General features: G+C 42.7%; 1 protein-coding gene across 2 annotated transcripts in view; it reads right to left on the bottom strand.

Moving 5' to 3' along the window:
* The window catches only part of SLC12A1 (solute carrier family 12 member 1), an 82,436-nt gene extending 72,473 nt beyond the window's left edge, over nucleotides 1–9,963 (bottom strand). For both annotated transcript variants that reach the window (XM_081170007.1, XM_081170006.1), the window contains exons 1-4: nucleotides 9,801–9,963; nucleotides 4,587–5,145; nucleotides 2,865–2,996; nucleotides 1,241–1,316 (exon numbers count right to left, since the gene is read on the bottom strand). In XM_081170007.1, the coding sequence (XP_081026133.1) occupies nucleotides 1,241–1,316; nucleotides 2,865–2,996; nucleotides 4,587–4,997 (619 nt within the window). In that variant the 5' untranslated portion in view covers nucleotides 4,998–5,145; nucleotides 9,801–9,963. The remainder of the gene's footprint in view (nucleotides 1–1,240; nucleotides 1,317–2,864; nucleotides 2,997–4,586; nucleotides 5,146–9,800) is intronic.
* Between the last annotated feature and the right edge of the window lie 2,222 nt (nucleotides 9,964–12,185).

Raw genomic sequence — 12,185 nt, 5'->3', positions numbered from 1 at the left:
ACCCTCACCGTGATCAACTCCCGCCTGGAAACCTATGTCCCCACTGTGGAAGGACGTGTGGATCCAGAATTGTCCTCCACAGTCACTTACGGACTCATTGTTAAAACCGTGTTCATGGAAGACGGTCTTACTCGGCTACGAGTGATCGCCAAAGAAGAAGAGGAAAGGTACAGGGTGTACTGAGCCCCCATTCCCACAAATAGGAGTAACTCTGTCTCTAGACTGCATTGCTTCAGACTTCAAAGGGTGTGGGTTTTACAGTATATGATGGATTGCTGTCCCACAAAAGGTGAGGAAACAATCCAACACGGGGAAAACTTGATGTAAGAAGAATGGTTCTCGCCTTTCCCTCCCGCTGATGTGGTAGTTTTCTATAAGCTGTGATTTATTTGCTTTTCAAGCTGAAGCATTCGGCCATGTGATTTTCCCACCTGCAATTTGGAATGGGACATGTACAGTCCAGAAACGGGTGGATGGCCTCCGCTTGCTGTTTGTGAGAACCAGACTCTTAAAAAGCTCCCCAAAATAGTCAAATAATTCAAAATGTATGGCTATAAAGATACTGTTGCAGTGCCAAACTGTAAGGTACGTAATTTTCATTTATATTCAGTGCTTGCCACCAACGCAGTACTGAATATTAGACTGACACAAGAAACCGCTTTTAGAATAGACAAGGTTTTTGTCTGAAAAGCTAGATGAAGGTATGATAAGTAAATCCTACTCCATAATCTGATGGTTGGCACATTAGTCCTGATCGATTTAATAGAGTTGTATTCAATGCTAGCCTTTCTCAGAGTAGGCCCATCAAAGTTAATGAGCATGACAAACTTAGGCCCATTAATGTCAAAGTAGGATTTAGTTTGAGACAAAGCATAATTTTGAACTTCCATTTCATGTGGCTCACTGTGGTGCCATCCATGGTCTAGATTCAGGTAGATAGACGTGTTGGTCTGACACAGTCAAAATATATAAAAAAATAAAATTGTCCAGTAGCACCTTAGAGACCAACTAAGTTTGTTCTTGGTATATATATAATATATCGGTATATATATAATACCAAGAACAAATTATCCATTTAAAGATAGCAATTTACACAAAATAGTTTTTTTAAAAAAAGATGTTAAACAAATGTCTACCATATACCCATTCACACTTTAGTTTAAAGGCTAATCATCTTTGTTGAAAATTTATCCTGTTTCTCCTTCATATAGTGGAAAAATACTCTTTAAAAAATACATACCAATTCCAGCTTGACCTACAATCCAGGAGAGTCGAATGAAGAGCATCACGCCCCAGATATTCAGCATGCATCTCACCTAAATTATAAACAAAGACAATTGCATCACCATGTAATTGCAGAATGCAAGAGTTTTCCGTGTCTAAAAATAACCAATGGTTTTGAAGACTATGATCAGTTCAGTAGAAATGTTTACCAAGGCTAAGAGACCATAACAGTCAAATATGAAAGTGGTCATAACACAACCAACAACAGCAATGACCAGCGGCCCTTCATGTTGTGTTAAGGCATTTGCTGCAAATGGTGTCATGCAAGTTAGACCCACCCTCCTTTCCCCCAAAACCTACTAGCTGTAGCCTGAGATCTTCACATCTTGATCAGGGGAAATCTTTCCACATTTAGCTGAACGCCCAGAGAATCCTTCATGCATTTCCTGCTACTAGAGGAAAGAGTCTGGGCAGGTTGGATAGTGGGGCAGTGAAAACAGTTAAGCTGTTTATAATAGAACATGTGGAGGCAACTGTCTGAATTGTGCTTTAAATGAAATTTTAAAAAGACATAAAGGTAAAGGGACCCCTGATCATTACGCCCAGTCGTGGCCGACTCTGGGGTTGTAGCGCTCATCTCACTTTACTGGCCGAGGGAGCCGGCGTACAGCTTCCGGGTCATGTGGCCAGCAAGACTAAGCCGTGTCTTTGCACTTCGATGTGCTTTCCAACTGCTAAGTTGGCAGGAGCAGGGACCGAGCAACGGGAGCTCACCCCATCACGGGGATTCAAACCATGACCATCTGATCAGCAAGTCCTACGCTCTGTGGTTTAACCCACAGCGCCACCCACGTCACTCCCCCCCCCAAAAAGACATACAGTGGTACCTCAGGTTAAGTACTTAATTCGTTCCGGAGGTCCATTCTTAACCTGAAACTGTTCTTAACCTGAAGCACCACTTTAGCTAATGGGGCCTCTTGCTGCCACTGTGCCGCCGGAGCACGATTTCTGTTCTCATCCTGAAGCAAAGTAACCTGTACAAAGTATGTAACCTGAAGCCTATGTAACCCGAGGTACCACTGTATATGAGTGCTAATTGAAGCTGCCCATTGAGAGAGAGGGAGGGGGAGATGCAAAGCAAAAAACACAAACCCTGATAAACTAACTGGAGCAGGTAAACTCCAGCACAAGCAATTGCATGTGCAGAGGAGGGCAACTAAGATGATGAAGGGTCTGGAAACCAAGCCTTGTATGGAACAGTTGAGGGAGTTATGTATGTTTAGCCTGGAAAAGAGGAGCCTGAGGGGAGATATGATAGCCTCCTTCAAATTTCTAAAGGGCTGTCATGTGGAAGGTGGATCAGGCTTGTTTTCTCCTGCCCCAGAGGGTAGGACTTCTGGTGACTTCAAGTCACCAGAAAGGAGATTCTGACTAAAAACCAGGAAGAACTTTCTGACAGCAAGAGCTGTTCAACAGTGGAATGGACTTCCTCAGAAGGTGGTGGCAACTCCTTCCTTGGAGGTTTTAAGGCAGAGGTTGGATGGCCATCTGTCATAGATGCTTTAATCGAGATTCCTGCATCACAAGAGGTTAGACTAGATGACCCTTGGGGTCTCTTCTAGGATATATATTTTGCTTACCAGGACCCCTTTCACCCATCCAAATTTCACAAAGCCTCCTTTGGTTTCTTCTTCCTTGTTGGATTCAGCTTCTTCTGTATTGCCATCTGCTTTGGCGAATTTGTCAACTGAAGCAGAAGTCACCGCAATGTTCTAAACAACGACAAAAATTATTTTAAAACGTATTTAGTATGATTGTCTTTCAGATGAAAGGAACGGGAGCGTGTCTAGCCTGTGGTTCCACAGGAAGACAGGAAATATCCCTGATCAGGGATACAGCAATCTGAAAATCTCAGCTTTCCCCCTTTTAAAAGAAAGCAAGGTTCTGGCATTTATGTGAAGATATGGACAATGCCAGCTGCAAATAAGACACCAAAGCAAATGAGATTTTCAGTGGTTGGAGGTTGGGCTTCAGGACCTGGATAGCTCCCTTCTGTGATTAGCAAAACTATAACAAATCGTGTAAAATAGGAGAAAACAAGCGAATCTCCAGCTTTCCCCCTCGCATGGAATACAACATAGTTCTGCCAAGGCATGCCAAGACTTTTTCCTCTACATATCATTTTCTCATTTCATTAGGGACTTGAAAGAGACAGAATCTTGGATGGTGTGAATTTTCTAGAGATATATTCATATATCCATGGCCTCTAAAAATTATCCATGCTATTTTTGGTGGCAATTTTTGAGTGTATGTGTGTGTTTCGTGGCATATTCTACAGGGGAGGGTGAGAATTCTCAAACAGTTCAGGAACAGCTTGAAAGCATATGGGGCTGTATTCAGTGTTCTCTGTCTGCTAGTCCAAGGGCTCTTGTGCTAACGGACAGGTGAATTTCAATGTTGTGCAACAGAGGAATCCACTGCAACAGTTGTGCCAATGGAAACTCATTGTACATCAGAATGCTTTATTTATTTTACAACAAAGTCACTGGCAACCTGCTTATGTGTTCATTGGCGCAAAGCATTTTGCTACTGAAATAAGAATACGGCCGAGTGACTTTAACTTAGTGCTGCATGGGATATGTTACATTAAAGAAACTGTATATATATATATTAATTTGGGATCGACCCTATGCTAACTGATAAACAGGATCTATTGTTTTACATCAGTGGGCTTCATATTTTTTAACCTTAGGACCCTTCCCACTATGGAATTATCCATGAAGCAGTTCCTGAAATCCAGAGCTCTACAGCTTTTCCCCTGAGATGCTTATTATCTGTATATTATGTGAAGCTCCACCTGAACAGTTACTACATTACTGAGAACTAGATCTTTGTGTTAAGCTGATTGCAAGCTGCTTCTTTTTTAAAAAGCCTTGCTTTATTACATAAAACCATTACATACATAGAACTCCAGAGAAAGTTGGGGATTTAGGTCCCACTGAATTTAATTAACCCAGCTCACAGCTAAGTATACAAGATTTCAATTGTATGCATGCATACCTGGCAGTGGGCCCCATTGAGCAGGAATACCCAATATAGTGCCATCCAGATGTGGACTACAACTCCTATCGGTCCCAACCAGGGTGGTCAATGGTCAGGAATGATGGGAGTTGTATCCCACAATATCGAGATCTCTGTCCCTGCCATTAAATATAGACTTCCATCTGAGTAAATATGAATTGGATTGCGCTACAAGTATGGTCATTCTTAATGCCCTCTCAGTTGAGGCTATACGGGTTATGTTGCCAATAACTATTCAAAAGAACAAAAGAGATTATCTGTATTTTCTTTCTTTGACATACCTTTGCCAGCTGTTCGTGAATGTCCATCAGACTTGGTCTGTTAATTTTGACCCCACTGACGCTGCCAGTGTTTCGGTAGTAACCAATCTTAGGCACGGCATCCATTGTATTATGACCAAATGTTTTCAGGTAATACGTGTTGCTGTGGGTATCATAAGGGTGAAAATTCCCATCTGTTTTAGAAGCATCTCCATTTTGAAAGAAATTGTCATATAATTCTCTGTTTTCAGGCCTGTAGCCGACTCGGAGTCTATTACTGACATCGTCTGCAAAAGAAGTCTCTTCGTAGCGTTGTGAGTCGGGATCGCCTTGAGATTGTACTGTATTGTCGTGGCTTTCATTAATGACATTGACTTGAAATCTGTTTGGACTTGGGTCCAAAAATACATTTGGAGAATTATTCATAGACATATTTATGAGCAACTGATATTTCAGTCACAGATCTTACTGCTTCTTTGTTGTCAGATTCCCAGACTGCTGTGGTGTGCAGATGATCCCGGTGTCTCTCATTCAGTAATTGCTTCCGCCAACACTCTTACTCAAGTAATGATGTGCAACTCTGTCACCCAACAAAGAAAAAAACAAGCAATATTTTAAATTAGCTGATTTCTTTCCAGCCATCAAGCCTGGTGTCTTACCATTTATATTTATATTTATATTTAAAATATCAAATCTATGCACTACCTTTCAACAGACAACTGTGAGAATGGTTTGCAAGACAAAATAAGACATCTGGGAAAGCGTAAGATCCAATAGGATTCAAAGCAGCAGGGAAATTCATGCTGAAGGTTCCAGAGAGTAAATGCCTGGAACATTATTACTTGACTGGAGAACTGTGATGCAAAATTCTTTAAGGAAGGTAAGTGTGTGTGTGTGTGTGTGTGTGTGTGTGTGTGTGTGTGTGTGTGTGTGTGTAACTGCTGCTGGCAGGATCCCAACAGCAGAACCGGTGAAAAGCCCCAAAATGGGGGGAAGAAGGGGCTGAGCCAGCCTGCAATCTCCTTAGTTGGGCATTTGACCTGATGTAGGCCTGATTGACTGCAAGAAGATCAAACCTATCCATTCTTAAGGAAATCAGCCCTGAGTGCTCACTGGAAGGACAGATCATGAAGCTGAGGCTCCAATACTTTGACCACCTCATGAGTAGAGAAGACTCCCTGGAAAAGACCCTGATGTTGGGAAAGATGGAGGGCAGAAGGAGAAGGGGACGACAGAGGGTGAGATGGTTGGACAGTGTTCTTGAAGCTAGCAACATGAGTTTGACCAAACTGCGGGAGGCAGTGGAAGACAAGAGTGCCTGGCGTGCTCTGGTCCAGGGGGTCACGAAGAGTCAGACACGACTAAACGACTAAACAACAACAGGCCTGATCGCTTTGCAAGTTCCGAGCTGGTGCAATGATTTGCCTACCCTCACCTTTTGCCCTGTCCAGTGTGCACAGCAACTGTGTTTTGGATTGCGCCTTTAGTGTTTCGTTGTTATATTGCAAGGGCTGTTTTAAATGGTTAATTTATCACCTTCCTCTAGGGTTGCCATATTTCAAAAAGTGAAAATCTGGACAGAAAACTGTTGACCCCCCCTTTTTTATTTTTTTTTCAAAATCTCAAAAATAAAAAATAAAAAATGAAGTTTTTGAGCTATTTTTAAGGGAAATCGGCAAAAACAATACTGCTGATTTTCACTTGGATAGCGTTTCCGACAGCCGATTACCGGCTTACTGGGGTAAAGGTGGGGTATAAATGTTTTAAGGAAATAAATAAAAATAATTCAGTGGAAGCTGATCTTCCCTTGGGGAGGAATGGAGCACCGCAAGAGGAGACCCTCTACTGACTTTGGGGAAGGGCGTAGCTCAGTGGTGGTAGAGCAATTGCCTTGCATGCAGAAGGTCTTAGGTTCAATTCTTGAGTTACAGGGAACCAGGCAGAGGGCCTTCTCGGTAGTGGCACCCGCCCTGTGGAACGCTCTCCCACCAGATATCAAAGAGAAAACCAACTACCAGACTTTTAGAAGACATTTGAAGGCAGCCCTGTTTAGGGAAGCTTTTAATGTTTAATGGGTTATTGTATTTTAATATTCTGTTGAAAGCTGCCCAGAGTGGCTGGGGAAACCCAGCCAGATGGGCGGGGTATAAATAATAAATTATTATTATTATTATTATTATTATTATTATTATTATTATTATTATTATTATTATTATTGGTATAGGGCAGCTTCCTAGGTTCCTATGACCTGCCATCCACTTCACTTTGGACACATGGGCAGGTTGATGTCAGACTGGGAACAGGCATTCCAGCAGGCGCCAGAGTCCAAAGGTCCATAGGGCTTGGGAAGTTAAGTACCAGCATGTTGACACATACTCAGAAATGAACCACGTCAGCCCATCTCATTAAATGCAAGTCCCACCCCAAAGCTTAGCTTGTGTCCTCACAAGACCTATAATTGCACTGGCTGCCAATTAGCTCCTGGGGTAAGTTCTTAGGGCTGCCATTTGTCTGGAATTTCCTGAACATAGCCTGGATTCGGCAGTTGGAAACAGTATCTGGGCGGAAACCTCTGAAATGTCAGGGGAAATCCGGACGTATGGCAACCCATATCGGAAGTGTAGGTTTTGCCGAAATTCCTTAAAAATGGCTTTTTTGTTTTTATTTTTAGATTTTGCAAAGAAAGCTCAACAACTTTGCCCTTTTTATATCCAGTTGATCACTATGCCCTGCAGATAGCATCTTATCAGAAGGTCCATTCTGCACGATACAAGGACTGGCACGTACCCTTCGCAAGTTCTTCCTCTTAAAAATCAGACAAAAATCTGTTGTGATTTTGATGCCTACCAAAAACCTTTCTCTTTCAACAAGCCTTTTAAGTACAGTGGTACCTCGGGTTAAGAACTTAATTCGTTCCGGATGTCCGTTCTTAACCTGAAACTGTTCTTAACCTGAAGCACTACTTTAGCTAATGGGGCCTCCTGCTGCCGCCGCGCCACCGGAGACCGATTTCTGTTCTCATCCTGAAGCAAAGTTCTTAACCTGAGGTAATATTTCTGGATTAGCAGAGTCTGTAACCTGAAGTGTCTGTAACCCGAGGTACAGTGGTACCTCTGGATGCGAACGGGATCCGTTCCAGAGCCCCGTTCACATCCTGAACGCGTCCGCACGTCCACACATCTCGATTCGCCGCTTCCGCGCATGCGTGTGATGTCATTTTGACCGCATGCGCATGCGCGAGCGGCGAAACCTGAAAGTAACACCCTCCGTTACTTCTGGGTCGCTGTGGAGCGCAACCCAAAAATACTCATCCCGAAGCTACTTCAACCCAAGGTATGACTGTACCACTGTAGACAACTTTCCCAGTCTGCCTCTGTATCAGAATTGGGGTTTTTATGTTTTAAAGATGTCTTTATTGTTTTATCACATTTGCATTTGCCACCCTGGGTTCCTTTAGGAGGAAAGGCATGGCATACATTTAGTTAACGGATACCTTCTAGCAGTTTGTTCAGAGCTGGTTCAGAATGATACCACAACTATGGGAGGATGATACAGGAGTCTTGAGGTCTGCCCAGGGACTGCTTGCAACTGACATATTTACTTCTCACTTTTCACATAAGACTCAAACAGGCTTATAGTTAACGTAGTAAAACTGCAAATATGGAATAAAATTTTTAAAAATAATAATAATTCAAAGCTGTGCCAGCTGGCTCTGACCAAGGCACAAGGCAAGGAGAAAATTGGGTAAGTTCAAAGTGAATTGAATTTACTCTCTTCCCATCCCTAGTTTGATAAGCAGGAGGAGGGGGGGGAACCTGAGAGGAGGTGGGTGAGTGGGAGGGTAAATGAGTATTTTAAGCAGGCAGTAGCAGGCAGGACCAAAATACTGAACCCTTCACTCAGAAAAACAACTGTGCGGTGGGGGTTGAGGATGTGGAGTCAGGGGAGAGTTCTGCACCCGCAACCCACCTGCTACATATCCACTTTAAAGCCAACTATTCTTACCACTTTGGCAAGGGCGCAGGTTCTAACTTCAGAAAACACATTTTGGTACTTGTTTGTTTTTCAGTGATATGCAAAGCTCGCCTCGAGCGGACACAATCCAACCCAAAATTAAGCACATTAAGGCTCATTGAATTTAATTGGCTCAAATATGCCTAGTTATGTGTTGGATTGTGGTCAAATACTACAAACACAGCAAATTTTGGACGCCTGTGTGCTTGCAAACATCAATCAGGGTGCCACAGCCAAAGATATTGGTGCTCTTCCAAACAATTTGATATAATCTGGAAGTATCTTTGGAGATTATATTCCAGTATTAGCTCTGTTCTGGCAAACTTTCCATACACAGTTTCTGTTGCTGAACTGGCTGTCACTGTTCACATGTGCAAGTCAAACGCACATTCATGCACATCTGGATATGAAGCGTTCAGTTGTGATCCCAACTGGTAGGCTCAGATGTGGGTGCATCTTCCTGTCTGTCTTGCAGTGTAGGTGGAAATCTGCCTCCCCGTCTACTATCTTGGACAGCTAGATGTGTGCAGGACAAGTCAATGAAAACTTTTATTGCTTACGGCTAAAGGCCTTTGCAAAGATTAAACAAGCTCAAACAAAACACATTTTTTAAAAAATATTGAAAGTACTGTATATGCATATTAAATAAAGATATGGCATGATATTGCATGCTACCATCTTTTAAACAGACAATATTTGCAACTTAACCTGGCAATTCCATTCGTCAATCAGTGGGGCAGAAAAAGGAACAACATTAAGGATCTTGCACCTCCTTCCTTCCTTCCTTCCTTCCTTCCTTCCTTCCTTCCTTCCTTCCTTCCTTCCTTCCTACTAATACAACACACCCATGCTCCTGGGGACAGATCAAAGTAGAAAGCTTTTCCTCGCTCTAGATTCTCTTTATGCACAGATTTCTGTTCACGTTTCCCTTCTTGGCACTGTGCTGATGAAAAGTCCAAGGCAATATCGATCGCACAATATCTACAGACAGTGTTTTATTCAATTCCGTCTCTCAAAATGCTGAATATATCATCTCTGATTCATTCAAGTTGCATTTATTGTTGCATTGTTGGGATTTACTTTGTTAGGAGAAAATCTGGGCCGTCGTTTTTCTCTCTCTATTTGTTGCGGACAAAGATTTCGCAACATGAACAATTCATCCAAATTATGACTGAGTCGTAACCCTGGTGGGGAATGAAATAATAATTTTAAAAAGCTTACCTTTTACAAATGATATTGGAGAGGATGTTGGTATTGTCAGGGATCTGTCTGCTTCAGCTGTCTATCTTTAGGGATGTCCAAAATATCAAATGTTTATACTGTGCAAGCCCTCTCTTTAAACCAATCAGCAGTTATTTTCTTATTTTCTAATGTAGCTTGCCAATAGTGTCCTTTCCCACCACGAACAATACTTCAGCGGCCGGGTTCTTTCTTCTATATAGAACACCGAGGGTACCAGCCAGTCCCAGAATTTGAAACAGAAGGTACGTGTCCAGAGGAACATTTCAGCTTTTTAAATATTAGCTAGTAATGAGCCCATTAATTCTTGGACGGAAGGAGTCAGACCTGGCACTCAGCTCTCCCTGAATGTCAGTGGACCCAGTGAAGGTGATTTAGGTACTCTTGACCTCTGCTCTCTCGAGTTCATAAACTATGTTTGCAATTGTAAATGCACTCACAGAAATATGCACAGGGCTGTTTCGGACCATATTCCCATCCAGTCATGTGCTACTGAAATAATGACTATGTAGCAATGTTTAAAAGTAATTAAATATTCATGCCAATACGTTGGATTTTTTTTTTATTTATACCCTTGAAGCTTACGAAGGTCATTCTTTCACTTTAGGCACTGGGCGTGATTCAGCAAAAATTAGTTGTGGGTATGGCAACCTGTTTCTTGGTAAAAATGGACATTTGAAGATGCCTCTCACTAGATTATCCTATCTAAGAACTGTTAAGAACTGTTCGAGGGTGACAGCAAAAGAACAAAACCTTACGTTATCTTTATCCTGACGAAAACATGGGATACTTACTATCACCACACCGTCCTTTAACATCTGAGTGCTGTCATTCATCTGATTTTGGGCGGTTATATAAGAATGCAAAACGATTCTTTTAAAACCATCCAAATTGGTGACCATCACTGTGGGAATGAATTCCATAGTTTTTATGGTGTGTGAAGAAGTACTGTACTTTTTTTGGGGGAGGTCTGCCCTAAAGCATGGAGAAAAGGCTCAGCCAATCACGCACCCCCACCCCCACTGTGGATGGGATACAGTGGATATAAATACAGAGGGTGGTAGTCCACTAAGTTGTACTCAGAGTAGATCTATTGAAATCAATGCTTCTTAGTCGTGTACATTAATTTATATGGGTCTACTACTCCAAGTGGGACGTGGGTGGCACTGTGGTCTAAACCACAGAGCCTAGGACTTGCCGATCAGAAGATCGGCGGTTCGAATCCCGAACGGGGTGAGCTCCCGCTGCTCAGTCCCTGCTCCTGCCAACCTAGCAGTTCGAAAGCATGTCAAAGTGCAAGTAGATAAATAGGTACCGCTCCGGCGGGAAGGTAAACGACGTTTCCGTGTGCTGCTCTGGTTCGCCAGAAGCGGCTTAGTCATGCTGGCCACATGACCTGGAAGCTGTACGCCGGCTCCCTCAGCCAATAAAGTGAGATGAGCGCCGCAACCCCAGAGTCGGCCATGACTGGACCTAATGGTCAGGGGTCCCTTTACCTTTTACTACCCCAAATAAGACTTAATTGAATACCACCCATGGAATTTGGGAATATGTGGAAGATAGCTATCCTGGGTTCTGATTAAAGTGGAATGAGAAGGGAAATAGGCAGAAAGCATCCATGTAGAAGTACCTAACAAAGGATCAAATCACTGATGGGGAACCTGTGACCTTCCAGATTTTAATGGACTACAACTTCACTGAATTCCATTCAGTGCCTGCTGAAGACATTCTTATTCAGATAAGGCTACCCAGATCTTCATAAAGTTTGTAGGAGTTTTGATTTGTTTTATTCTATTTTATTGTGATATTTTTATTGTTTTATCGTTTTTTCATAAACTACTTTGAGCCCCCCCCCCAATCAAGTGGTATATAAATTTCATGAAATATAAACAAACAAATAAAATCCCTGACCATTGGTCATGCTTGATGGGACTAGTGGGAGTTGGGAGTGCAACAACTCCCGAAGAACCACAGTTTTCCCATCTTTGCGTTAAATAATGCAACAAATGTTAGGTGGCCCTTTGGCCTGATACAACAAGATAGTTCTTGTGTGCTTGAACTGTTTGCTCTTTTAGTTTCTGCATTTGATAGCTCACCATAGGTTTACAAGCTTTAGCCCAACAAAAGTGGGACAAAAACAAACCAACTGGGGGAAAAATTGTGTTATGAAGAGTTGTAGACTCTTATGGGGCACACACTAATTGGAAACGAAGCAGTGTGTCCACGCCAAAATGAAACCAGCCAAGCCCAGGGTGCTGGCTGCTTAAATGAGCGAGGGGCGGATCCAAGGGAAGCCCACTCCCAGCTTCATTGGCTCCGCCCCCCGCACAGCCCAAGCTGTAGCCTGTATCCCCATTTGCCAAAGCA

The sequence above is a fragment of the Podarcis bocagei genome (assembly GCF_964188305.1).
Source record: "Podarcis bocagei genome assembly, chromosome: 14".
NCBI lineage: Eukaryota > Metazoa > Chordata > Lepidosauria > Squamata > Lacertidae > Podarcis > Podarcis bocagei.
This window is presented reverse-complemented; position numbering and strand designations above follow the sequence as displayed.